The 26,086-nt window shown below is 41.0% G+C and overlaps 1 protein-coding gene across 4 annotated transcripts in view; it reads left to right on the forward strand.

Annotated features, from left to right (window-relative positions):
• The first annotated feature begins 951 nt into the window (after nucleotides 1–951).
• Nucleotides 952–26,086, forward strand: part of LOC309840622 (beta-galactosidase-1-like protein 3) — a 51,736-nt gene continuing 26,601 nt past the window's right edge. For all 4 annotated transcript variants that reach the window (XM_082682842.1, XM_082682844.1, XM_082682843.1 and 1 more), the window contains exons 1-9: nucleotides 952–1,101; nucleotides 1,886–2,011; nucleotides 2,163–2,378; nucleotides 8,417–8,485; nucleotides 9,012–9,107; nucleotides 10,146–10,254; nucleotides 13,594–13,686; nucleotides 15,143–15,224; nucleotides 16,195–16,259. In XM_082682842.1, coding sequence (XP_082538968.1) covers nucleotides 1,079–1,101; nucleotides 1,886–2,011; nucleotides 2,163–2,378; nucleotides 8,417–8,485; nucleotides 9,012–9,107; nucleotides 10,146–10,254; nucleotides 13,594–13,686; nucleotides 15,143–15,224; nucleotides 16,195–16,259 — 879 coding nt within the window. In that variant the 5' untranslated portion in view covers nucleotides 952–1,078. The remainder of the gene's footprint in view (nucleotides 1,102–1,885; nucleotides 2,012–2,162; nucleotides 2,379–8,416; nucleotides 8,486–9,011; nucleotides 9,108–10,145; nucleotides 10,255–13,593; nucleotides 13,687–15,142; nucleotides 15,225–16,194; nucleotides 16,260–26,086) is intronic.

Raw genomic sequence — 26,086 nt, forward strand, 5'->3', positions numbered from 1 at the left:
TCCAAGATGGGTTCATCAGTGTTTTTTGTCTATTCAAACCTCTGTCACTTTCTGTGTTTCTCATCTCAATAAATGTCACCACCATCTACCCCAGTCACTTAGGCTGAAACAGTGTCGTCCCAGACTCCTCTCTCTGTATCGCCTGCCTCATCCAATCACTTATCAAAAGCTACCAGTTTTATCTCCCCAAGTTTTCTTAAATCAACTCTGTCCTCTTGCTTAATATTAAACACCATGAGAACAATACCAGCCCTTATCCTGGGATCACCAGGTCTATTGGGATGACTTGTCTGTCTCCCATCTAGCCTACACCTTACAGGCTCCTCATCTCCAGAAAATTACTAACTTAGCTTCTGCTTGAAATCTCTGGAAAGAGGCTGAACTAAAGCAGTTCATTGCCTTCACACCCCTCCCTGGCCTGCCTCCTCCTGATCTGATCTCTCCAGCCCCATCTCTTGCTACTTTGTAACCAAAGAATTCCAAACTGTACTTCTTGCATATCCTAGGTGAATACTTTCAAACTGTTTCACTGATAGGAACAGCACTCCATTCTTTGCTCTGGTAATTCTCTTAATTTACAGACTCGGTTTGGTTAAACTATACTCCTCCAGGGTAGCCTGTGTCCCTCATCTGCACCTCTGTTACGCCCTGTGAAACCTTTATTTTGGCATTTACCCATTGACCCATTCAAAACACTCCGTCCATTGGTTTGAACGCGCTGTCTGCAGCCAGAGGGGCACTCAGCACAGTTGTCGACCTGCGGAACACGCTTAGGCCAAGTTGCCTTTTTTCACTCCCACTTATCGCAGCTTTTCCCTCCCAGCTGGCTGGTGACACAACAGTATAGGAACACCAAGGTCATGGCCAATAGCTCAAGACCCTCCCACATTACTCGCCCCAGTTGAAAGTCATCTGCGCACCCAGGCAGTTCCGACACGCTGGGTCCGGTGCGGTGCTCTGTTTTTCCTGCCCCCGCAGAGCCCGAGACCTCCTTGGCACTATTTGGCAGGTTCCCCCACTCCGGTGTTCAGCGTCTGGGTCTGCGGAGAGGCGGCGGGAGCAGCGCGGGCGGCGCGTGATGGTCCTCCCTCCGCGCTTCAGGTGACCTTGCCCCCACAGCGCAGCCGGCAGCGGGCCCGCTGTTCCAGGCTCCCCGCGACCCTCGCGCCTAGCGCGGCTGCTGGGTAACTTCCCGGCAGAGGGCCTGCTAGACCTCTCTCCCCGTTCTCTTGTTCTCTTAGCCACCCGGTCATCTACAGGAGTTTATAGGCTGGGCCCCGTGGCCATTACGTGGAGCAAGGGCCCCTTTGGACTGGGACTGCCCCTGGGTCCTCCTATCTGCGGGAGCCGCTCCTTATCTACTCGCCTTTCGAGCTTTCGCTCCTCCAGCTCTTCTGCCCACACCTTAGATACACCCGAGCTCTGCGGAGAGTCTGTCCATTATCCCCGAGAGAAGAAGATCAGCGTGTAGACGCTGACAAAAATGCTTCAGGGATCGGACACTGCAGCCTTTCTGAACCTGGAGGATGGTGTGCTCCCCCTCTCATTGAACCCCTTATCCCTTCCTCCACCTTGCCCCAGGACCCCCTTTCCCCAGCTCCCACGCCTGTCCTGTTCCGTTCCTGGCTGAGGGCTTCTAGGGCTGAGTCTATCCGCAGTTTTCTGTCGGGACTGAGGTGGGCTGTGCGGCAGCCACAGGGGACTGTGGTACAGGGGACCTCCGTGGATCCAGGTAAAGCCACAGTCTCTCAGCGCGTTAGGCTAGCCTGGAGGACCTACCTAGATGTGAGCCTCTTATAATGCTGAAGTCGCATTTTAATCCTTACAGTTTGACGAGTCCAGTGCCTTCCCCCCACTGGTCATTGCTTTTTCTTTCTCCTTTCAGCCGGTGTCTCTCCTGGAAAAGAATCCTGAGCATCTTTTTCCTGCCACTTATCTTAGCAAGTTTTGCTCCCCGAGTGAAAGATAAAGAGGGTCTTATATATGCAAATGCACAGCTACACCCTGCCGGGTAGGTGTTTGCCTGAGTGGGGGAAGGGGAGGGTTCTCCTTTCTTGGAGAAGATAATAGCAGCGGGATGCTTAGAGCTTGTCCTGCCGCCAGAACTTCTTTTCCACTAAAGCTATGGCGGCCTGTCCTCTCTCTCTCTCTCTCTCTCTCAGCACGTTTAATTGGTCTCACCTGACCCCCCTCACGCTGAAGGACCGATCTTTGGGACTTGAGACTGTGAGCAGAGTCGGAAGGAAGCCATACTTCACCCTGGGGGGTCACAAGTTCCTGATTTTTGGGGGCTCCATCCACTATTTCCGGGTGCCCAGGGAGTATTGGAGGGACCGCTTGCTGAAGCTGAAGGCCTGTGGCTTCAACACCCTTACCACGTGAGTGCTGGCTCTCTACTCCTCTGTGAACTTGCTACCTTCAGGGACTCCTAACCCCTGCACCCAGGTGCAGGACCTCTGGATTTGGGATCCCTAATCTTTTCTAGCATGTGTCTGATAAACTTAAGGGTCACACCTCACACTCAGTTGGCTGTGGTCACAGTCTTGGATAGGGGTTAATGAGAGAAAGACAGAAGCCCTAAGGGATTGCTGTAGTAATCTCTCTAATGAGCGGGTCATTGGGTCCCTTAGGAGCTCTCAGTTTAAATACATAAGGCAAGTGTGTGCGTGCGCCCGCGCACCCATGTGTTTTAAAGATTTTATTAATTTGACAGAGAGACACAGCAAGAGAGGGAACAGAAGCAGGGGGAGTGGGAGAGGAAGAAGCAGGCTTCCTGCCCAGCAGGGAGCGGGATGTGGGGCTAGATCCCAGGACGCTGGGATCATGACCTGAGCCAAAGAGAGATGCTTAATGACGGAGCCCCCAGGCACCCCCATAAGGTGTGTGTGTGTGTGTGTGTGTGTGTGTGTGTTTAAGATTTTATTTATTTGACAGATCACAAGTAGGCAGAGAGTCAGGCAGAGAGAGAGAAGGGAAAGCAGGCTCTGGCGGGGCTTGATCCAGGACCCTGAGATCCTGACCTGAGTTGAAGGCAGAGACTTTAACCCACTGAGCCACCCAGGTGCCCATATAGGTGTGTTTTTTAAACGATTTTATTTATTTAAGAGAGAGAGAGAGAGAGAGAGAGAGAGCGAGCGTGCACAAGCGGGGGGGAGGGGCAGAGGGAGAAGCAGACTCCCTGCTGAGCAGGGAGCCTAACATGGGGCTCCATCTAATCCCAGGACACTGAATCATGACCTGAGCCAAAGGCAGACACTTAACTATGACACCTAGGCGCCCCAGTACATGGTGTTTTAAAAACAATTATTTGTGTATATGGAGGTGAGCTTGAAAAGGAATAGTAGTGTCAAAAAAATGAACACATCAAAGGAAATACCAGTATCACTGAAGTTAAATTTAATGGCATTAAGGGAATGAATACTGTAGCTTAATGATTAAGAACATAGGGTTGCAGACTCAGACAGACCTGTCTTGAGTCCCAGCTCTGCCTCCAAACATCACATCCCAGGGCCCTGGTGTCCTCATCTATAAATGTGGCAAAATAAAAATTGCTTCATAAGTTTGTATTGATTAAATGAGATAAAACCTTTGCCTTGTTTATGTGAAAAATGCCTATCCCAATGCATGGACGTATATGCATTCAATTATGATGGCAAAAAAAGAAATGCAAACCTATTATAGTAAATCACAAGAACTTAAATATAAATGTAACATGATTAAATATGCATTTAACATGATAAATTTAGCATGATCTTTAACATGATTAGGTGTATACTGACAAAGGTAATGTGTATTTAGGGTCTACTGATGGCTGGGCATTTTGTAATCATCTTCACAGAATCACTTAATCTTTACAACTAGCTGTCCTGTGAGATGGCTAGTGTAATTCTCACTATGCAGGGGGAAAGTAACAGAAGCATAGAGGGCTTCCCTCAAAATGTTGAAAATAGAACTGCCCTATGACCCAGCAATTGCACTACTGGGTATTTACCCTAAAGATACAAACATAGTGATCCGAAGGGGCACGTGCACCTGAATGTTTATAGTAGCAATGTCCACAATAGCCAAACTATGGAAAGAACTTAGATGTCCATCAACAGATGAATGGATCAAGAAGATTTGGTATATATACACAATGGAATACTATGCAGCCATCAAAAGAAATGAAATCTTGCCATTTGCGACAATGGAACTAGAGCGTATCATGCTTAGCAAAATAAGTCAAGCAGAGAAAGACAACTATCATATGATCTCCCTGATATGAGGAAGTGGTGATGCAACATGGGGGCTTAAGTGGGTAGGAGAAGAATGAATGAAACAAGATGGGATTGGGAGGGAGACAAACCATAAATGACTCTTAATCTCACAAAACAAACTGAGGGTTGCTGGGGGGAGGGGGGTTGGGAGAAGGGGGGTGGGGTTATGGACATTGGGGACGGTATGTGCTTTGTTGAGTGCTGTGAAGTGTGTAAACCTGGCGATTCACAGACCTGTACCCCTGGGGGTAAAAATATATGTTTATAAAAAATTAAAAAAAAAAAAAAAGAAGCATAGAGGGCTTAACTAGCTTGCTCATTTCATCCACCATCTTCTCAGTGTATGACCATGAAGTTGTGAGTGAGGGTGCTGCCAAGGTCACGTATAGGTATGGGCTCCTGTCTGTGCACAGATGACCAGCTGGAAGCAAAAATCACGTTTCAATTAGGAACAGTGGAGATTCCTTCATAACAAATCAATTTCTAAAAAAGTCCTGAAACTAAAAAAATTGGGAGTCAATAAAAATGGGTTATAGGGTAAGCCTAAAGAAACTATTCCATGGAAGGCAGCACTGTAACAGGTGCACATGAAATGATGTGAGGTTAACTTCATGGGAATGTGTTTTTGGAGCTCGAGAAAAGGCAGGGGAGCCCACCCTTAGTATAACAATGCTGCCATTGACAGGACACGGAGATCCCAGTCTACATACATCTACACTGTAAGGTAAGACAACCAGTTTTAGTTATTCAGTTAACATGTCTCTAGCACTTACACTCAGCCAGGCATGTTCTAATCCCTGGAAAATATTAATTCACATTGTCACTATATCAATAGTATGTGGAGAGTAGTGTGATCACTGTCTTTTGTAGGTGAGAAAACTCAGGTGGGGAGAGGTGAAGGCAATTGCTTGAAGTCTATGTAGTATTAGCAGAGCTGTGCTTTAAATTTAGTCAGGCACCTGAGCTAAGCAGCTCAACTGCCTTTCATAATTGTGGACTTCACTTAGAGATTGAAGATGACATTCAGAGCATTTTGCAACCCCGTTTTTGAAGTCTTGTAAACTTAAGTCCCCTCTGCAGGGCATTTTATCATTTTATGAAGCAGAACTAATTTTTCTGTTTCTTGATGAGATGTTTGTCACCAGCAGTCAGAAGGGTATGTTGTCTTCATGGTCAAGCTGTGGGATTTTATTAATAACATCAGGAAAAAGTAAAGACAGTTCTGAGCAGCTTAAACTTACAATATAGAAGGGGAAGGAGCAGAAAAATGTTAGCAAAACTCTATGGGGTATTTAATGTAATGTTTAACATCTGTAACTATATTAATTATGTTAATTCAAAAAATAGTTGAGTTCCCTTGCCTTTCTGGGGTAATACTACATTGGTTGTTACGGATTATGCTTACAATGCTTTCATTATTTAAAAAAACAAAGAACCACCAGATGTCCTCACCCACTTATACCACAGACCAGACCTAGCAGGACCACAGAAATGCAAAACCTGCATTGGAATCCGAAGTGAAGCCCCTTTCCTCCTGCGTGTCTCTCCACTACCCTCTTGTGGCAAGGCTAAGCACGGTACTCACTACAAAGGACAAAATGCTTCTAGGGCTGTCCCCATCCACTCCTGCAGAGCTGATATAAAGGCTACATTTGAAGCTGGGAAGCCGTAAATTGATAATTGGCTCATTTAATATATAAAGAACTTAATAATAAATAACTGTTGAGTTTTACTGAGAGGCTTCTATACATCTATTGAAAAATTATATAGTTTTTCTTCACTCTATTAAAGTAGTAAATTATATGAACAATTTTTCTGATATTCAACCAATCCACAGCTCTGGATAAATTCTGTTTAATTATGAGACATGCATATGTGAATGCGCGCGCGCGCACACACACACACATACACACACACACACTGCTAGACTTCATTTATTAGTGTTTTATTTCAGATATATATGTTTATGATTATAATTGAAATTGATTTAAAATTGTATTTCTCTTAGTATCTTGTTCAGTTTTGATATGAGTTTTGATAATTGAAATTGATTTAAAATTGTATTTCTCTTAGTATCTTGTTCAGTTTTGATATGAGTCGTAATAAACTCTTCAAGTGACTATATGTTTTTTCTCTTCTCTCAATCTATCTTGAAAAAGAATTCTCTTTATCCTGAATGTTTCTTAAATTTCACCTGTAAAACCTCTGTGACTAATATCTTTTGTGGTTGTGAGGGAAGATTCAACTTTATTGAAAGGCTACTGCTTTTTCTGCTAGAGTATACACTATTTTTATCCTGTAGATCTTTTTTCCTTTTCTTTCTTCTTTTGGATTCACTAGGACTTTTAAAAATTTTCCTTTCTTGGTAGTTGTACATCATATTGTGTATTTGGGACTTTTTTTTTTTCTTGTCTATTCTTTTCAAAGAACTAGCTTGGCTTTATTAATATGCTCTGTATCTTTTTGTTGTCTAGTTTATAATTTCTGAGTAATGTATAATTTCCTTTCTTCTACCTTATTTGATTTAGTACTTTCCTCTTCTATTCCCCTACTTCTGCTCTACCTCCCCTTCGCCACTTCCCACTCCACTTGCTTCTTTACTCTTTGTCTTCTGAGTTGAATATTTAGCTCATTTTCTTTCCAGGATTTTGTATTTTCTAATATATTTATTCAGGGATATGGGTGTACCTCTAATTATTACTTTGGTTACATATCCCATAAATTTTGCTGTGTAATACTTTGAATGTCATTTGGTTTCAAATATTTCAGCTATTTGGGAATATGCTTTCTGTTTTATTTATTTATTTTACTTTTTATGCTTTTAAAGCATAGTTTTCTAATGTAGTTGCCTTTGTCTTGGGATCATGGACTACGTGATGTAAGTTTTTGAGATTTGTTGAGATTTATCTTGTATTTTATGACTGCTGCATGTGTTTTTAAGAATGTATGTGCTCCACCTTTGGGTACTGAGTTCTCTGTGTACTTCTTAGATCACCAGACTTTCATTTGTGTTCTAGTTTTTGCTGTTATTTTCCTTGTTTCTCGAGGAAGTAGTTTAAATCTTCCCACTATGACTGTGGATTTATCCCTTTCTTCTCTGGTTTAGTAAATTCCTCCTTTACTTGAAACTATGGTTATAGAGAGCATGTGGTAATGATTACCATATTTTCTTGATGGATCATTTCCTTTCTTATAATTTGATGCCTTTCAACATCTATTTGTGAGGCTTTTTTTTTTTTTGCCTTAAAATTCAGTTTGCCTGCTATTTAAGATTGTTAGAATAATTCTGCCTCATCTATATAATTTTCCATCTTTTTGTTTTCAACTTTTTCCAGCAGTATCCTTTAAAAAGTAAGTCACTTATAAGCATCATTTAGCAAAATTTTTCCCTTTTGTTCTCTTAGTGCTTAGCTATCAACTTTATCATGCATATTTAAGTCTCTAGCAAGCCAACTCTTCATTCCTCCTCACAAGAAAAGATATTAAATACAGTCAGTTCTACCACAATGCAACATATGGATTTTAAAAGTTTACATTGTACAAAATTGTGTAATAAGAACTACAGAGCTGATGAGAAACATGAAGTTAGAGGCACAACGCTCAAGAACTTTGTTGGTGACACACACAAAAAAGACAGTCACCTATTAAAAATAGCACCTAATAAAAATTTTACACATATCCTTTTGTCCCTACAGTTTCAGCCCTAAGGGGGGAGGTACCTGGCAGCTTCCTTCTTGCTAAATCTAAAGCTGGCAATTTTCTTTACTACATCTCCTTTATCCTCATAGGAATTCCTCCTCCATTCCTATTTTGATTAGTTCTTAGCAAACATTTCTTGGGCATTTGAGGGTTTTATCCTTTTCATTATATGTTTAATGGGTATTACATAGAATGGGGTGGTGAGTGGGATAATTTATATATAAATTCAAGGAATGTAGAATCATAGGATTATTGGTAGCTTGGACCAAGTCTGGGTAATAAAAAAAGGAACTATTGACAATTATCATTGTTCATGTAATACAGATTTAATTGCCATTGAAACTCTTACTTATTCCAAAATAGAACTATCCCAGGTGTAGGCATGGATTTGGGGATGACCTACAAATTTAGAGGAAAGAAATCAGAAGATGTTTATTGTACTTCCCCCTTCCCTATTACAGCTATGTACCATGGAACCTCCATGAGCCAGAAAGAGGCAAATTTGACTTCTCTGGAAACCTGGACCTGGAGTAAGTGCTGTTCCTGCTTCTATGGCGTGGCCTGGGGTGAGGAGGCAGAGAGATGGCTCCTTGGGGTTGATTAGGAACCATGAGGCCATCTTAGTTGGGCACTATGTTCTCAGGACCCACATGCTGTCCATGAACCTGTTACTCCAAGGGGTCTGGGTCTGCTTCCTCTGAGCCCAGACCTCTTCACTGCAGCCCAGAGGTACCAAATCCCCAGTGTCTGCCCTGCTTTTCAGTGTGGTCCAGCCACCTGGACTGGGACAGGGTTTGCCCCTCTATGGTAGCAAGGCCATTGGTTCACTCTTAGGACTCCCCTATACCCTGTCTAATGCCTTTGATCCTCATGTCCCCAGTGGGGTTATGCAGAAGATCCTGGGCTGGGAGCAGGTAAGAACCCAGCTCCCAGGGCCTCTGCAGGGTGGGAGAGGGGGGCACTGGATAGCTCCACCACCTTGGGATGCTGGTGGTGGAGCTATCCACCACACCCTCCTCTCTGTGTCTTGAGAGTTGCGGACACTGACCTCCCTAGGGCCTTTGTGATGATGGCTGCGGAGACTGGATTATGGGTGATTCTGCGTCCAGGACCCTATATCTGCAGTGAGATTGACCTTGGGGGCTTGCCCAGGTGAGCAGGGATATGAGTCCAGAGTTGGGGTTGTACTAAAGTTGTTGGCTTTACTAAACATAAAACTTCAGTCTAATAATGAATGAGCACATCCTCTGTGTCTTGCACTGTTACTGTTGCTTTATATACATCGTCTCAGGTAATGGTGAGGTGTATGTGCCTTTGTCATTCCCATTTTATAGATGACACTTCGTCCTGGTGCCCTGGGTGTGTGACTAAGTGTGCAGAGGGAAAAGCATCAGGATGATCATAGCCTTCTTTCCCCACTGGAGGGAGCTATGCCCAGCTCTGTCCTGTGATGGGAAGAATGGGAAGGGAAGCTTTAGACAGTGAAGAATGGGCTAGTTCTGACAATGTCTGATTTTTCTCTTATTTTATCAATGGAAGACCAAATTCTCTGTACTAAGAGCCCTCGGATCCCCTGCCTTCCCTCTCATTTTTCTTTGCCTGTTCTCTCATCTGTGATGATTGCCGTCAATGCAAACAGCTAAGGTTCAGGGTGAGAATTCAAGAATGCTCTTCTGTTACTGTCACAAGCTAACACGACTGGCCGTTTAGTCCATGGCTCTGCTCCAGGTGAGCTTTTACTTCCCTTTGTCAGGTAAAAGCATTGTTTTCCTCCAAGATGAGCACCTTCTCCCATCCCAGCTCAGGAGCAGAAAATGCATGACCTTGAAGGAAGAGGGTACTTCAGAGAAGTAGCAATTCATGGTTAGCTGGAACCCTGTCCAGTACTTTACAGATGATCTGGAGGTGTGCTTCCTGGTTTATGTGCTCCTGCTCTGTGCTGGATGTCTTAGCTCTTAGAGGAAATGCAACCCTCTGCCTAAGGTGTATACACTGTGCTCAAGAAAAATGTTTTTAATGAATGGACGAAGAATAGAGGAGAGTATTCAATGAAAGGTTAAACTACCTCTTGTTAAGATGTGGGAGTACAAGTTTTGATAGTAGCTTGTAAAACTGCCAAAGCCCCACTCCACTTACCTTCACCTCTACCTTCCCACCTCAGACACTGAGCTTGTCTCCTTTTGCCCCCAGCTGGCTGCTGCAAGATCCCAATATGATTTTGAGAACAACCTACAAGGGCTTTGTTGGAGCAGTTGATAAGTATTTTGACCACCTGATTTCCAGAGTTGTTCCTCTCCAGGTAAAGCAAACTTTCTGTTCCTTTCCTATCTTTGCTTTAGGAAAATTGTTTTTCTGGCATGTTCACAGAATAGACCATGCCCAGTCTCTATGAGAACTGAAGCTGACATTCTTGCAATTTTCAATTCTAGACCCTCGTCTTAAGTACACCCTTTACTCCAAGGTTTCTAGAAAGTCACACATCATACAAGGGACTGACAAAGGGTGTTCATTTGTGGTTGTCATTGTTCTGAATGTAATTGATATTCATTAAGCTCACTGATTTTCATACTGCTTATTTTTACTCTTAAATTATCTTTGTTGTTTTAAATAGTTAATACAGGCCCTTGGTGATAAAACTCAAGAGTATAAAAGAGTTTTTGGTGAAATAATTCTTCCCTCTTACTTTGAGCCAAAGCCATTCAATTGTCTTTTCAGAAGATAATCAATTTTGCCAGATTTTTTTGTGTCTTTCCAGAGATTCTGTACACATATAGAAGCAAATTATTTATATATACACTTATACTTATATATGTGCATTTATGCATACCTTTGCATAAAAAAATACACAATTCCTACTGGACTTTTTTTTATTAAAAATATATTTTTGAAACCCTTTCTTTTTAATATCTGCATAGTACCCCACAATTTGAATATATCATAATTTATTTAACTAGTAACTTATCATGGAAATTTGATTTTTCAAGTTTATGCTGTAATGCATAACTTGGTTAATATGTCCTTTTGTACCTTTATGAGTATTTTACTCTTGCTTACATTTCAGTTTGTTTTCATTTCATAAATGCACAGAGCACAGACACCATGCATTTTCCTTTCTTCATGGAGTCTCCAGATCTATGCAAGGAAACCATAGCATGCAGACCAGTCTGGGATTAAAAAAAAAAATTCTATCCTGCAGTCTACAAGGCAACAATTATTCGGTTATTATGTTTGATTTTTAAAATACAACTCTCTTCCAAACAAGAGAAGACAATGGTTGTTATTTAAATAAAAATAAATTTTGTTTTGAGAGCATATATCTTGATAAAACTTGAGCAAGGATAAAAACCAGTTATTAGGTAGTAGACCAATAGCTTATTATCTTAGACTCTTTTTTGGTGGGGGGGGAATATGATGCAGATCTAACTCTTTGTAACTAATTCTCAATTGTGAATTATGAATTACTCTTAGAATAATTTTAGAGAAAAGAAATTGCAGATTAGGAATGAAAATAAAGGGAAAGACAGATTAGGAAAAATGTCTCTGCCATACAGCTTTAGGAGAGATGAGCAGTGCTGTGGGGAAGAAGACATCATCATTAGGATTAAACTCTGAGTCTCTTAGGCAGAGTTGAGGTATGTCTTTCACTAGAAGGGCTGAAAACCCTATGTTTCTGGCTGCATTTCTGCCATATAGGTGGTATAAGATGCAGGGGCAAAAATCTCTAAGCCTTAAAACTAGAAAGATTTTGAATGTTTGCCTGGAAGTTTAGGCACAAGTACAAATGCCACATACCATCAGTACAGATGCAGCAAGCAAAGCGAATTTACAGATTCCCCGCTGGAATCATGAGGTAGGAGATCCTAGGAAATTTTTAAGAAGCAAGAAATTTCAAGTGCAAATGAAATTTATAGGACTTATTATTACTAAATTGTTAGTATCTTAAGGTTTTCTATCTGGTTGTCTTCATTGTTTTAAGTATTATATTTAAATAATTTTTAGAGTATCTTTCCTATTTTACTCGGGACTTTTATTCTTCTAACACTGTTTTATAAGGTCAGCTGTGAATTTATGATGCAGTTTTTAGGAATCTCACCCTTCAGGTTGGGGAGAAGATATGATTCAATAATACAAACAATTTTTCTTAATTCATCAGTGTGGGATACTTTTGTTCACTCAACAAGGAATTCTAAGCAGCTGCGATGTGCCAGGTGCTGTGTAGGAACTAAGCTTCCAGTGATGAGAAGGACAGACATGGTTCCTGCCCCATGGAAGCAAATGGTCACTTCCAATATGAGGAGAAATTGCTGCAGTAGGAGAAGTGCAGGGCACCCCTCATAGGGTAGAAACAGGAGAGGAAGGGAGGTTCAGGGTATGACTTTCCAGAAAAAGTAACTTAAACAGTGACCTGAGGCATGGGCAGGCATTAGCAATGGTCAGGAGTCTCCAGCATGGGTAAAGACCAGAGAGCAAGGAATGGAATGAGGAGTTTGAAGACCTGGAAGAAGTTCAGCTGGTGTGGGGCACAGAAAGTGAGGTAGGAAAGTGGGAAAAGGTGGGGCTGTAGAGGAAATCCCACCACACACCCTCATTCTTTCCTGTCCCATTGTCCAAAAGGGAATACCTCACTCTGCAATTGGCGGTTACCCTGTAGGCAATAGGGCGGATGAAGGGTGGGGGCTGAAGTGGTCAGGCTGTCAAGAGCTCCCCCTGCCTTCAGTATGGAGACACTTCTTTCTGCAGTTGAGTGTGGAAGGACGTTGAAAGATTAAGTTAAACATTAAAAACTTACAATTTCAGTATAATTTCAGCTAGGTTACTGTTGATGACAGGGGGCACAACAGCATGGGAAGAATTAACATGGTGGTTGGGGGGGCGGAGTCAAAGTGAGAAAGCAAAGCAACAAACCAAATCAAACAGAACAAAGCATGAATGCAGAGAAAAGTGAGCGTAGACTACTGGTAACTCTTTGAAGACACAGGGCTCTTAAGAAGGAGAGAGCAAGACTCTCTCTGCCTGCCTCTCTGCCTACTTGTGATCTCTGTCAAATATATTTAAAAAAACGGAAAGAGCAAGAGAACTGTGGGTGGAGAAACAGTCCTGGGGTGCATGAGCTCTCCCTCTCTGCTATGAGGGTTCCAAATAAGTTTCCATGATACTGGAGGTCAGTTGGTTTGAAAGGAAAGGTTGAAGGTTGAAGGTAGAGGGAACAGGGCAGAGAGCAGGCAGTAGGAGGAAGGGGGACTCCGCTCACAAGTGGTGGCATTATCCTAAGGCAGGGGGACGAAGGGTGTTCCTTCTTTGATTTGTTGGGGAAAGTGAAAGGGTAGGCATGCGAGCAGAGGAGTTTGTAGGTTTGAGATTCATATTTAAGCAGATAATTAGTAGGAGAAATAGAGGGAAAACTGTGGGAGTTGCTTATCTCCAAAGACTAGGGAAGTCAGGCCTCTGTGCATAGATGAGTGCCTGGAGGTGACTGACTCCAGGACCCGGGGGTGGAGAGGGAGCACCAAAGGAACACGAGGTAACTACTTGGATCAAAGCTCACCCACGAGGTGTGTGATCTTAGCAGGAAACTCGGAGACTGCAGGCTTTTTCCACCAGTCACTTTACATTCCCCCCTGATCTCCTTGTCTCTCAGTACCATAAGGGAGGTCCCATCATTGCAGTGCAGGTGGAGAATGAATATGGTTCATTTGCCAAGGATAAAGATTACATGCTTTATGTTCGAAAGGTAAGAGACACTTGATTTGTTCTCATATTTGCATCCTTCCTTCCTCACTCTGTCACCTTTATAGGCATGCATTTTTGAGGCCCTGCTGCATAGGTGACCCTGTGGTAGGTGCTATGGATGATGAGAATATGTGAAATCAAGTTCAGAGTCTCCGTGAGTCGGCAATGTTGTCAGGATGTACTCAGATAACTTTCTTAGGAGATAAAACATGATGTGGAGAAATTATTCCTTTCTGTTCTTATCTCTGTGACCCATAATTCTCCTTAAATCTGGGGGCTGGTAAATTTACATCCATAACAAATAATGCTTCATGAATTTAATGTCGATGGCTCTCATCCTGCAGCTTTCTGACCTGTAGTGTTAACATTCTTTCTTCTATTGTCTTTGTTCCTCAATGGGGGGAATGTCTCAGGCCGGGAAATGACTGGAGTCTTGCCTGGTTGCCTTTCTGATGGGTCAGACCCCTTCCTGTCCCTGATTTCCCACAGTGAAGAAGCTGATGAGTTTCGATTGTAAGCTGGACCTCCTCCTTAGGTTGCTGAGCAGAATGTGGGGTTGCATGTTAGTTGTGTCCACACAGAGACCCTTGGGTGGGCTGACCTGGAAAGCAGTGGGGAAGAGTGGGGAGGAGCTGCCAGCTGGGCAAGGAAGAGTGAGTAGGTGACAAAAGGGGAAAGAGGGCAGGGCCGGGCTCCCTGGACATCCTGGCTCCTGCCATACAGCTATGGCCTCTAGGGCTGGACAAGTTAGAAGGATTCCCCCTTCTAACTTTTCTCAGGGGCATCATGTTAGACCCCCATCAAATCAATCTCATTCTGTTAGCATTGTGTTTTCTTGATTTCCAGATTTACTACTTGACTTCCATGTCAGGCCTAGACATGGCTCAGTGAACATGTAAAATGCACGGATAGGGTCCTCCTGCCCTCTGGCCATCTGTCTGCTACTCAGCCCTTAGTAAATACAATTTGCAAATTAGATTCCCCCTATTCCCTGAAGCCATGACAGACTTCCTTGCTTCCTTTGAGTATCCAGTTAGGATGCAAGTTTTATAAAGTTTATCTGTGGTCCCCACAGCCTTGGCCTCTTCCCTTCATGCACAAAATGCTTCATTTCTCTCTCTCTCTCTCTCTCTCTTGGATTTAGAGCCTCCCTCAAGTGCTTCCTTATAAACGTTAACCTTGGGTTTGTTCTCTTGAGGCTATGTCCATGGCTGGCAGAGCCCGTAACACAGCTACCTTTGTGGTCATCCTTGGGAACAACATAGGCTGGGACAGAGACCAAGGTTCCCATAATTTACTGAACTGCAGATGGTCAGACTCAAAATTCAAACCTTTCTCTCTAGCTCACACATTGCCCAAATGAGCCCAAGCTATATTTTTTTCCCTAACTTCCTTATGTTTCCTTCTTCTTATGGGAGTAAGGGAAGTAGGTTCATTTTGTCCAGTTTTCTCCACAGGCCCTGCTGAAAAGAGGGATTGTGGAACTGCTCATGACCTCGGATGAAGCAGAAAATCTGCTAAAAGGCCGCATAAAAGGAGGTACAAATTTAGACTTATTTTAAGGAAGAACTGAAGCTCTTCACCAGCCAGCTTGAATCTTGAACCAGGTATATCTTGGATGTCTCTTTTTCCCATGTACCTTGAAGAGAACTCCAGAAACTTGATAGCGAAGAGGACTCAAGGTCCAAGTGAAGAGTTCAAAAAAACCGTATCTCTTTCCCTCATTCATGTTGTCTTTAAACAGAGCTGTAATCAAGATCTTATGGCCTCAGTACCCTTTTCATAATCTTTCCATGGGCCAAGAATCTGGATTGGTGCTGGGCATGGCTTAGAATCTAGGTCTTCTAAGAGAAAACTCTTCCAATGGAGAGCTACATGGAGAATCAGAAGATAACACATGTGTCAGGAAGCTGGCATAGGCCAAGTTCTAGACCTGGGATCTTATAGCTGGAGGTCACTGTGGACTCTGAGTGGAGTTCATCCTAGAGAGTGAGGTAACAGAACAGTTCAGACCAGAATCATAAGGTAACAATAGTGAGGAAAACGACCAAGGTATTATCAGCAGTCATTTGAATCCAGGGGCATATCTGTTAGGCAGTCCTTATTTCAGACCTGTTACTTCCATATATTGCTGTTTTCCCTTTCTCTTTGGTGGCTCTTCCCCCTCATTATGATGGTATGGTGAGAAGTATGCTGAATTTGGATCAGGAAACTTGTATTCTGTTCCTAGGTCTAATCAGGTTGTATGATCTTGGCCTATTTTACTTCTCTACACAAAATGTGATTAATTTTAACTGCCCTTCTTATCTTGCATTGTCCTTACAAGTGTCCAGTGATGTGAGGACATAAATGGCAACACTTTGTACTTTGCAAAATGGACTATGAGTAGAGTCCCATTATCCTTCCAACTTAGCACATCTTCCTTCTGTGTGCAGGGTGTGGGCCTGCAACCTTCCCCTGCTGGCACTGGCACCGTACCTCATGCAGCACCTGTCTCTTCTCTCTATAGTTCTGGCCACCATCAATATGGACAAATTTGAGAAGAGTGCTTTTGAGCAGCTTTCCCACCTGCAGGTAAGGATGTCTTAGAGATGAAGAGTCTTTCCTCCTTTGCCTGCCCAAACCTCCTTAGCCTGTGCAGCTGGTATTCAATAAGAACAGGCCTGGAAAGGAAACCCCTGCTTCCCTGCAACCCCCAGAGCCTCAGCTGGGTTCCAAAGCAATTTGGGGAATTCATGCCTTTTGTCACGGGGAATGAAGAGCAAGTTCTGCTTCTATCACCATTGTTAGTGAAGCAACTCATGGAGATGACTAGAGCGAAGGTGAGGGAATTATGTGGGGTAAATCAAAGGGAGATGATGTTCTTTTTCCCCTGCAAGGACAGAGTTCAGAAATGGGCTATAGGGCACCTGGGTGGCTCAGTGGTTAAGCCGCTGCCTTCGGCTCAGGTCATGATCTCAGGGTCCTGGGATCGAGTCCCGCATCGGGCTCTCTGCTCGGCAGGGAGCCTGCTTCCTCCTCTCTCTCTCTCTGCCTGCCTCTCTACCTACTTGTGATTTCTCTCTGTCAAATAAATAAATAAAATCTTTAAAAAAAAAAAAAAAGAAATGGGCTATATACATTGCTGAGAGAGGACTCATACCTAGTTTTCTTGGAGTCAGCCTATTTTAGCCAGACTGCAAACTATGGGAGTGAATAACGGATGTACATGAATTCACTAACAGCCATGGATTGAGTAGCTCCTATTTCCTCTCAGTGGGTTGTCCCTTGTGATAGTTTCAAAGATGGAAAAATCATAGACTATGCCTTTGGGGATTATATCTTTTCTTCACAGAACAGCTGGATCAAGCTCTTAAAGACTAAATTGATTATGATTTCCTCTGCTTAACACACTTTCCTGGGTCTCTTTTGTGCCCAGGTTAATATCCAAACCTGTTGCCAGGCTCAGCCCACACTGTTCTTCTCCCTTAGGCAGGAAGGCCTTCTTCAGTACTGCAAAGTATGGGGCGAACTGCTCACTTGGCTAGAACATCCCAAGGTGCTTCCTCAAGTACCTTACACCCTTCTACACAAGTTGTAATTAAGGAAGAATTAATCTTATTTCCTCTTCTCACTGATTTCTACACATCTGACCTAATAAATGGAAGGGACTCTGCCAGGGCTGGATCCATGGCTATCTAGTTCTTAATGGCTGTAATAAGTCTCTTTTTTGTTGTTGTTGGTTCTTTTTCTCTTGTCACTATTGAAAAATTTTTACATTATTATTATCATTACTATTTTATGTAAATTCAGTTGGCCAACATACAGTACATCATTAGTTTTTGATGTAGTGTTCAATGATTCATTAGTTGCATGTAACACACAGTGCTCATTACGTGCCCTCCTTAATGCCCATCTCCTGGTTACCCCGTTCCCCCCACCCACGTGACCTTTTGCAACCTGAGGAAGTTTGTTTTCTTGAGTCCAGAGTCTCTCATGGTTTGCTCCCTCTCTGTTTTCTTCCCATTCAGTTTTCCCTCCCTTCCCTCATGATTCTCTGCACTGTTTCCTACATTCCACATTTGAGTGAAACCATATGATAATTGTCTTTCTCTGATTGTCACTTTTTTTTTTTTTAAAGATTTTATTTATTTATTTTACAGAGAGAAATCACAAGTAGATGGAGAGGCAGGCAGAGAGAGAGAAAGGGAAGCAGGCTCTCCGCTGAGCAGAGAGCCCGATGCGGGACTCGATCCCAGGACTCTGAGATCATGACCTGAGCCGAAGGCAGCGGCTTAACCCACTGAGCCACCCAGGCGCCCTGATTGTCACTTTTTTTAAAGCAACTTTGTTGAAATATAATTTATACACCATTATATCTACTGATCGTAAGTATACAATCCAAGATGTAGAGTTTTACAACCACTACCACAATCTAAAGAGTTTCCTCACATTCATTTGTGCTAAATCCCCTGCTCCCATCTCCAGCCTAAGGCAAACGCTGATCTGCTTTCCATCTCTATAAATTTGGTTTTTTTCTGGACATTTTATATAAATGGAATCATACATGATCTAGTATTTTGTATCTGGTTTCTTTCATGCAGCTTGATGTTTTTGAAGTTCCTCTGTACTATAGCATAAATCAGTACTTCATTCCTTTTGATGGCCAAGAGGATCACGTTCTTGTATCCTATGTCTAAGGTCATAAACAAAGTCCTTCTTCTTTCATACACTAATATGGCTAAACATGGGTCTTGAAAATTGATCCAGTCTTGTATTCCTGGGACTAAACCTCCTCGATTGTGATGTATTATATTCCAATGAATTCAATTTGTGCATGTCTTACTGAGAAGTTTTGCTTCCACCTCCATAGGGGCATTGGTCTTTGGTTTTCTTTCCTTGTGATGTCTTTATTTTAGAACCAGGGCAATGCTGGCCTCATAAAGGGAGTTTGGAAATATTCCCTCCTTTTCTATTTTATGGAATCCATAGCATTTCTTATTTAATATTTGGTAAAATTCACCAGTGAAACCATCTGGACCTGAAATTTTCTTTTTAAAAAGACTTTTAACTAGAAATTTAATTTCTCTAATAGATGTAGCATAATTTAGATTATTTCTTGAGCAAATTTGGTAATTTGTATCTTTTAAGGATTTATTCTGTTCTGTTTCATCTAAGTTTATGACTTCATGGGCACAGAGTTGTCTGTAATATTTTGTTGATATCCTTCTAATCTTAGTTGTCAGTGGTGGTGGCTCTTCTTTCATTCCTGATATTGGTATGTTTGTGTCTCCTTTCCTTTTATTTTTTCTTTTTAAAGATTTTATTTATTTGACAGAGAGAGATCACAAGTAGGCAGAGAGGCAGGCAGAGAGAGAGTGAGAGGGAAACATGCTCCCTGAGGAGCAGAGAGCTCGATGCGGGGCTCTATCCCAGGACCCTGAGATCATGACCTGAGCCAAAGGCAGAGGCTCAACCCGCTGAGCCACCCAGGCACCCTGTCTCCTCTCTTTCTATCTCGGTCATTGTGACTAAAAGTTTATCAGTTTTATTGATCTTTTCAGAGAACTAGCTTTTGGCCTTATTTATTTATTTATTTGCTTTATTTTCTTCCTGTTTTCTATTTCAGTGATTTCTTCTCTGCTCTTTGACATTTTTCTATTTTGCTTCCTTTGGACTGAATCAGATCTACTTTTTCTAGATTGTTTTTTTGTTTGTTTGGTGGAAGCTGAGATTACTTACTTGAGAATTTTTTCTTTTCTAATATGAGCATTTATGGCTACAAATTTCCCTGAATGCACTGTTTGATATGTTGTATTTTCATTTTCAAAAATGCTCAAAACATTTTAAAATTTCCCTTGAGACTTCATCCTTATTTATGTGTCAGTAGTATGTTGCTTAATTTTTGAATCCTTGGAGATTTTCCAGGTATTATTCTGTTATTGATTTCTAGTTTAATACTGTTAAAATACAAGAATATACTTTGTATGATTTCTATGCTTTTACATTTGTTAAGGTTTGTTTTATGACTCATAATATCGTCAGTTTAGTAAATGTTCCATGTACACTTGCGAAGATGTGTATTTTGCATTTGTTTATATATTTCCATTAGCTTAAGTTGATTGATGGTACTGTTTAGGTAATCTCTATTCTTACTGGTTTTGTATTTACTTACTGTATCAATTATTAAGAGAAGAGTTTTGATATCTTTATATATAACTGTGGATTTATTCATTTGTCCTTTCAGATCTATCCATTTTTGTCTTGTGTATTTTGAAGCTCTGTTTTTAGTTATATTTACATTTAGAATTGTTATATTTTCTTGGAAAATTCACTCCTTTCTCATTATGTAATGATCATCTTCCTTGTTTTGAAGTCTACTATAAATATACCTATTCCAGCTTTCTTTTGGTTAGTGGTTTGCATGATGTATTTTTCTTTATCCTTCTACTTTTTATCTTTTTTTTGAAAGACTTCATTTATTTATTTGAGAGACAGAGCACAGGTGGGCCAAAGGGGCAGAGGAAGAGGGAGAAGCTGGCTTCTCACTGAGCAGGGAGCCTGACTTGGGGCTTAATCCCAGGACCCTGGGATCCTGACCTGAGCTGTTAACTGACTGAGCCACCAAGGTGCACTACTTTTTTACCTTTCTTTAAGTATTTGTATATAAAGTGGATTTTTATGTAGAGTGGATATATATGTAGACAACATATAATTATGTATTACTTTTAAAAATATTTAATTTGATAGTTTTTGCCTCTTAACTGATATAGTTACATAATTCACATCTAAAGTTATTATTGATTTAGTTGGATTAAAATCTAGCATCTTGCTAATTCTTTTTCTGTTTTGAAATGCACTTGTTATGTTTCTTTTTCCCCCTTTCTTGAGTTAATTGAGCATTTTTTATGATTACATTTTGTCTCCTCTATGGACTAATTACTTTTCTCAGGTTTTAAAGTTTTAGCTGTTGCCCAAGGATTTAAAATACATGTTAAATTAATCTGAAAGTACTTTCAAATACTAAACTGCTTCATATGTATTATTAATATCTTATAATAATATATTCCTAAATCCTCATTTTAAAGTGCCGTTCTATTTTGTTGATTTTCATTTTGCCTTGTCTTGTTTTGGCTTTCATGGTTTCTGATAAGAAGTCTGTAGTAATTTTTATCTATGGCTTTTGTAGGTGATTTTTTTTTTTTTTTTGACTGCCATTAGAATTTTCTCATTCTCTTTGGTTTTCAGAAGCTTGAGTATAATATACTTAGGTGTGGTTTGTTTCTTAGAGTTTATCCTGCTTGATGTTCTCACAGATTGGATCTGTAGTTCGCTGTCTGTAATTAACTTTAGAAAATTCTCAGCTGGGACGCCTGAATGGCTTAGTGGGTTAAGCCTCTGCTTTTGGCTCAGGTCATGATTTCAGGGTCCTGGGATCGAGCCCCAAATCAGGCTCTCTGCTCAGCAGGGAGCCTGCTTCCCCCTCTCTCTCTCTACCTGCCTCTCTGCCTACTTGTGTTCTCTCTCTGTCAAATAAATAAAAAAAATCTTAAAATGACAAAAGAACATTTCAGCCATTACTTATTCACCTATTTCCTTTCTTCTCTCTCTCTTCTTCTGCAGGCCCAGTTACATGTACATAATATCATCTGATATTGTCTCACACTGCTTGGATGCTGGGTTTTTTTTCCTATTCTTTTTTCTCTTTATTTTTTAGTTCAGTTTTGGTTAACTTCTATTCTATTCATATCTTCTTTATCCATTCATCCATCAATGGACACTTGGTTTGTCTTTATACATTGGCTATTGTATAATGCTGTAATGTATAAATCTTTCTGGGTTAATGCTTTAATTTTTTTCAGATAAATACCCAGGTTTGGAATTGCTGGATCATACTGTATTTCTGTTATTAATGTTTTGAGTAAACTGTGTACTGTTCTCCATAGTGATTCCACAAATTTACATTTACAGAATTTTATGAATTTTACACAAATTTACACAATTTACAAGAGTGGGTTCCTTTTTCTTTAGATCCTCACTAACACTTGTTATTTCTTTTTTTTTTTCTGAGAAGTAATTTATTTTGTTAGAAAAGTATGAAATGAAACTAGAAATGTAAAGAATCAAGGGGGAAAAGGACTAGAGATACTTGCTGGTTCATATACTGTAAAATAGAAAATAATGCTCCCCAAAAATTAAATGAATGTTTACTTTTTTTTTTCAAATGAAGTTAAAATAAATATGAATTCATGATTTGGAGTTACTGCATATCTTAAGCATTATTGTTAAATGAGTTATATAAAATGTCAACTAGTAGAACACATTTTTCCCCTTGATTCTTTTTTTTTTAATTTATTTTTTATTTTCAGCATCACAGTATTCATTATTTTTGCACCACACCCAGCGCTCCATGCAATCTGTGCCCTCCATAATACCCACCACCTGGTACCCCGACCTCCCACCCCCCGCCTCTTCAAAACCCTCAGATTGTTTTTCAGAGTCCATAGTCTCTCATGGTTCACCTCCCCTTCCAAATTCCCCGAACTCCCTTCTCCTCTCTAACTCCCCATGTCCTCCATGCTATTTCTTATGCTCCACAAATAAGTGAAACCATATGATAATTGACTCTCTCTGCTTGACTTATTTCACTCAGCATAATCTCTTCCAGTCCCGTCCATGTTGCTACAAAAGTTGGGTATTCGTCCTTTCTGATGGAGGCATAATACTCCATAGTGTATATGGACCACATCTTCCTTATCCATTCGCCCGTTGAAGGGCATCTTTGTTCTTTCCACAGTTTGGTGACCGTGGCCATTGCTGCTATAAACATTGGGGTACAGATGGCCCTTCTTTTCACTACATCTGTATCTTTGCGGTAAATACCCAGTAGTGCAATGGCAGGGTCATAGGGAAGTTCTATTTTTAATTTCTTGAGGAATCTCCACACTGTTCTCCAAAGAGGCTGCACCAACTTGCATTCCCACCAACAGTGTAAGAGGGTTCCCCTTTCTCCACATCCTCTCCAACACATGTTGTTTCCTGTCTTGCTAATTTTGGCCATTCTGAATGGTGTAAGGTGATATCTCAGTGTAGTTTTAATTTGAATCTCCCTGATGGTTAGTGATGATGAACATTTTTTCATGTGTCTGATAGCCATTTGTATGTCTTCATTGGAGAAGTGTCTGTCCATATCTTCTGCCCATTTTTTGATATGATTGTCTGTTTTGTGTGTGTTGAGTTTGAGGAGTTCATTATAGATCCTGGATATCAACCTTTTGTCTGTACTGTCATTTGCAAATATCTTCTCCCATTCCGTGGTTTGCCTCTTTGTTTTCTTGATTGTTTCCTTTGCTGTGCAGAAGCTTTTGATTTTGATGAAGTCCCAAAAGTTCATCTTCGCTTTTGTTTCCTTTGCCTTTGGAGACATATCTTGAAAGAAGTTGCTGTGGCTAATATTGAAGAGATTACTGCCTATGTTCTCCTCTAGGTTTCTGATGGATCCCTGTCTCACATTGACTTCCTTTATCCATTTTGAGTTTATCTTTGTGTACGGTGTAAGAGAATGGTCGAGTTTCATTCTTCTACATATAGCTGCCCAGTTTTCCCAGCACCGTTTATTGAAGAGACTGTCTTTTTTCCACTGTATATTTTTTCCTGTTTTGTCAAAGATTATTTGACCATAGAGTTGAGGATTCATATCTGGGCTTTCTACTCTGTTCCACTGGTCTATGTGTCTGTTTTTATGCCAGTACCCTGCTGTCTTGGTGATCACAGCTTTGTAGTAAAGCTTGAAATCAGGTAACGTGATGCCCCCGGTTTTATATTTGTTTTTCAACATTTCCTTAGCAATTCGGGGTCTCTTCTGATTCCATACAAACTTTAGGATTATTTGCTCCAGCTCTTTGAAGAATACCAGTGGAATTTTGATCAGAATAGCATTAAAAGTATAGATTGCTCTAGGCAGTATAGACATTTTAACAATGTTTATTCTTCCGATCCAAGAGCATGAAATGGCCTTCCATCTTTTTGTGTCTTTTTCAATTTCTTTCATGAGTGTTCTGTAGTTTCTCGAGTACAGACCCATGAAGTCTTTCTTTCTGTAGATTGTCTCTATATTTCTGTTTAATGCTAGTCTTGGGCTTTTTCCTCCTTTAAAGAAGCCCCCTTAATATTTCCTGCAGTATCGGCTTGGTGGTTGCATAGTCTTTTAAGCCTTGCCGGTCTTGGAAACTCTTTATCTCTCCATCCATTTTGAATGTCAGTCTTGCTGGATAAAATATTCTTGGCTGCATGTTCTTTTCATTCAGTGCCCTGAATGTATCTTGCCAGCCCTTTCTGGCTTGTCAGGTCTCTGTGGACAGGTCTGACATTATTCTGATGGGCTTTCCTCTGTACATAAGGATCTTCTTTGTCCTCGCTGCTTTCAGGAGGTTCTGCCTACAATTATAATTCTTCATTCTTATTATTAGGTGTCTCGAGGACTTTCGAGAATCTGTAATCTTCGGGGGAAACCTTTCGGCCTCTAGTACATGAATGCTAGTTCCATTCATGAGATTTGGAAAATTTTCATGGAGAACTTGTTCCACTATATCTTCTAGACTTCTTTCTTTCTCCTCCCCTTCAAGGATTCCAATAATTCTGATGTTGGAACGTTTCATGGCATCATTTATTTCCCTGATTCTGTTTTCGTGGCTTCTAAGCTGTTTGTTCCAGGCTTCCTCCTGATCCTTTCTCTCTATCTGTTTGTCCTCCAGATCACTAATTCTATCTTCTGTCTCAGTTACTCTAGCATTGAGAGAATTTAGATTAGATTGGAACTCATTGAGAGCATTGTGAAGCTCATCCCTGGTAGCTTTCAGCTCTTCCCTAATATTGAAAACATTATCTCTGGTCATTTTCAGTTTGGCCCTAATCAATTCCGTTTGGTCACCCAAGGCTTTCTCCAACCTAGCTATTGCTTGGATAATTGTTAGCCTGAATTCTCTTTCCGACATATTGTCTATGTTGATAGCATTTAGCTCTGTTGCAGATGGTCCATCCTCTGTATTTTTCTTCTGTTGGGCATTCCTCCTCCTAGTCATTTTGGGGAGAGATGGCTGAATGGGTGTAGCTGGGTGTATCGACTGCGGTGCAGTCAAGGTGCACTCTGGAATGCTTCTGAGAAATCAGGGTTCCCCACCCAAATGAGAGGAAAAAGAAAAGGAAAAGAAAAAAAGAGAGGGAGAGAGACAGGAATGAAAGGTGAGATAAAAGAGAAGGTTTAGCCCAAATGGGCCCCAAGGTAAGATTTATGAAGTATACAAACAGACACAGACAAAAAGACTGATAAAAGTATATGACAAGAGAAAAAAAAAATATATATATATGTTATTTGCATATATATATATGCAAATAAAGGAAGAACCTCATCAGAAAGAACCCTGAGTGTAAGATTTATATACTATCAGGACAAACACAAAAACACAGAAATACTGGTGGAAGAAAAAGATGGGAGAGTGGTTGTAAATTCTCAGTGTGGGTGAGGAAGGTTGTTTTGATTCTTCCTGGATGTATCTTGATATCTTTGTTAAAGGATTCAACTTTCCTAAGATAATGGGGCATTAGGAATTGGTTTACCTATAGGGGTGGCATTGATTGGGGAAAGGGGATTACCTTGAAGTTTAACTCTATATGAATATTAGAAAATTAAAATTAAAAAAAGGAATAAACTAGACTAAACTAAACTAAAATTAAAAAAAATAGAAATTTAAAAAATAGAAATGCAAAAGGAAAACACTGGTGAATGTATCAAAAAGTTTAGGTTAGAAGGTTATTATGGAATTTGATGTACTGGACATCTCACTGTGACAGTAAATAGGTTAAAAATTATCTACATAATAGTAAAAAATTAACTATATAAAAAAAAGTGAGCCAGAATAGTGGGATAGGATTAATAATAAAAATTGTCCTATGAAGTAGTGGTGGTTGTTCTCTTGTCGTCTTTTTTTTTTTTTTTTTCCTTTCCTGGTTGGTTTTCTGGGTGAGGGGCCTGCTACGTGGCTTTTCAGTCTATGATGTTCTCTCAGTGAAGTCCTCCCGCCCCCCTCAAGGGGGTGGGCTCTGAGGAAACTGCTTTTTCAGGCTTTTGTTCTCTGGAGATTTTTATATTTTTTCACTTTTGTTTTACTCTCTTGCCTTGACCGCTTTTGATGGTTTTTGTAGGTTTAGAGGAACACAAACTGCACCCTGACCTCCCTCTCAGAGAGAAGCCTCAGTCTGGCTTCAGTGCCCAAATAAATCCCCCCTTGGCCGCTGGCGGAGCAGGTTCCCAGTTGCAGTCTCCGGATTTTTTGCTTGTACCCCAAACCAGGGCAGCGGTGGCTGTCTGGCAGCTCCAGACTGCCAGAGAAGTTCCAAGCAGCCATTGCACACTAAGATTTTCC

This window comes from Mustela nivalis, assembly GCF_964662115.1.
Source record: "Mustela nivalis genome assembly, chromosome: 9".
Taxonomy (NCBI): domain Eukaryota; kingdom Metazoa; phylum Chordata; class Mammalia; order Carnivora; family Mustelidae; genus Mustela; species Mustela nivalis.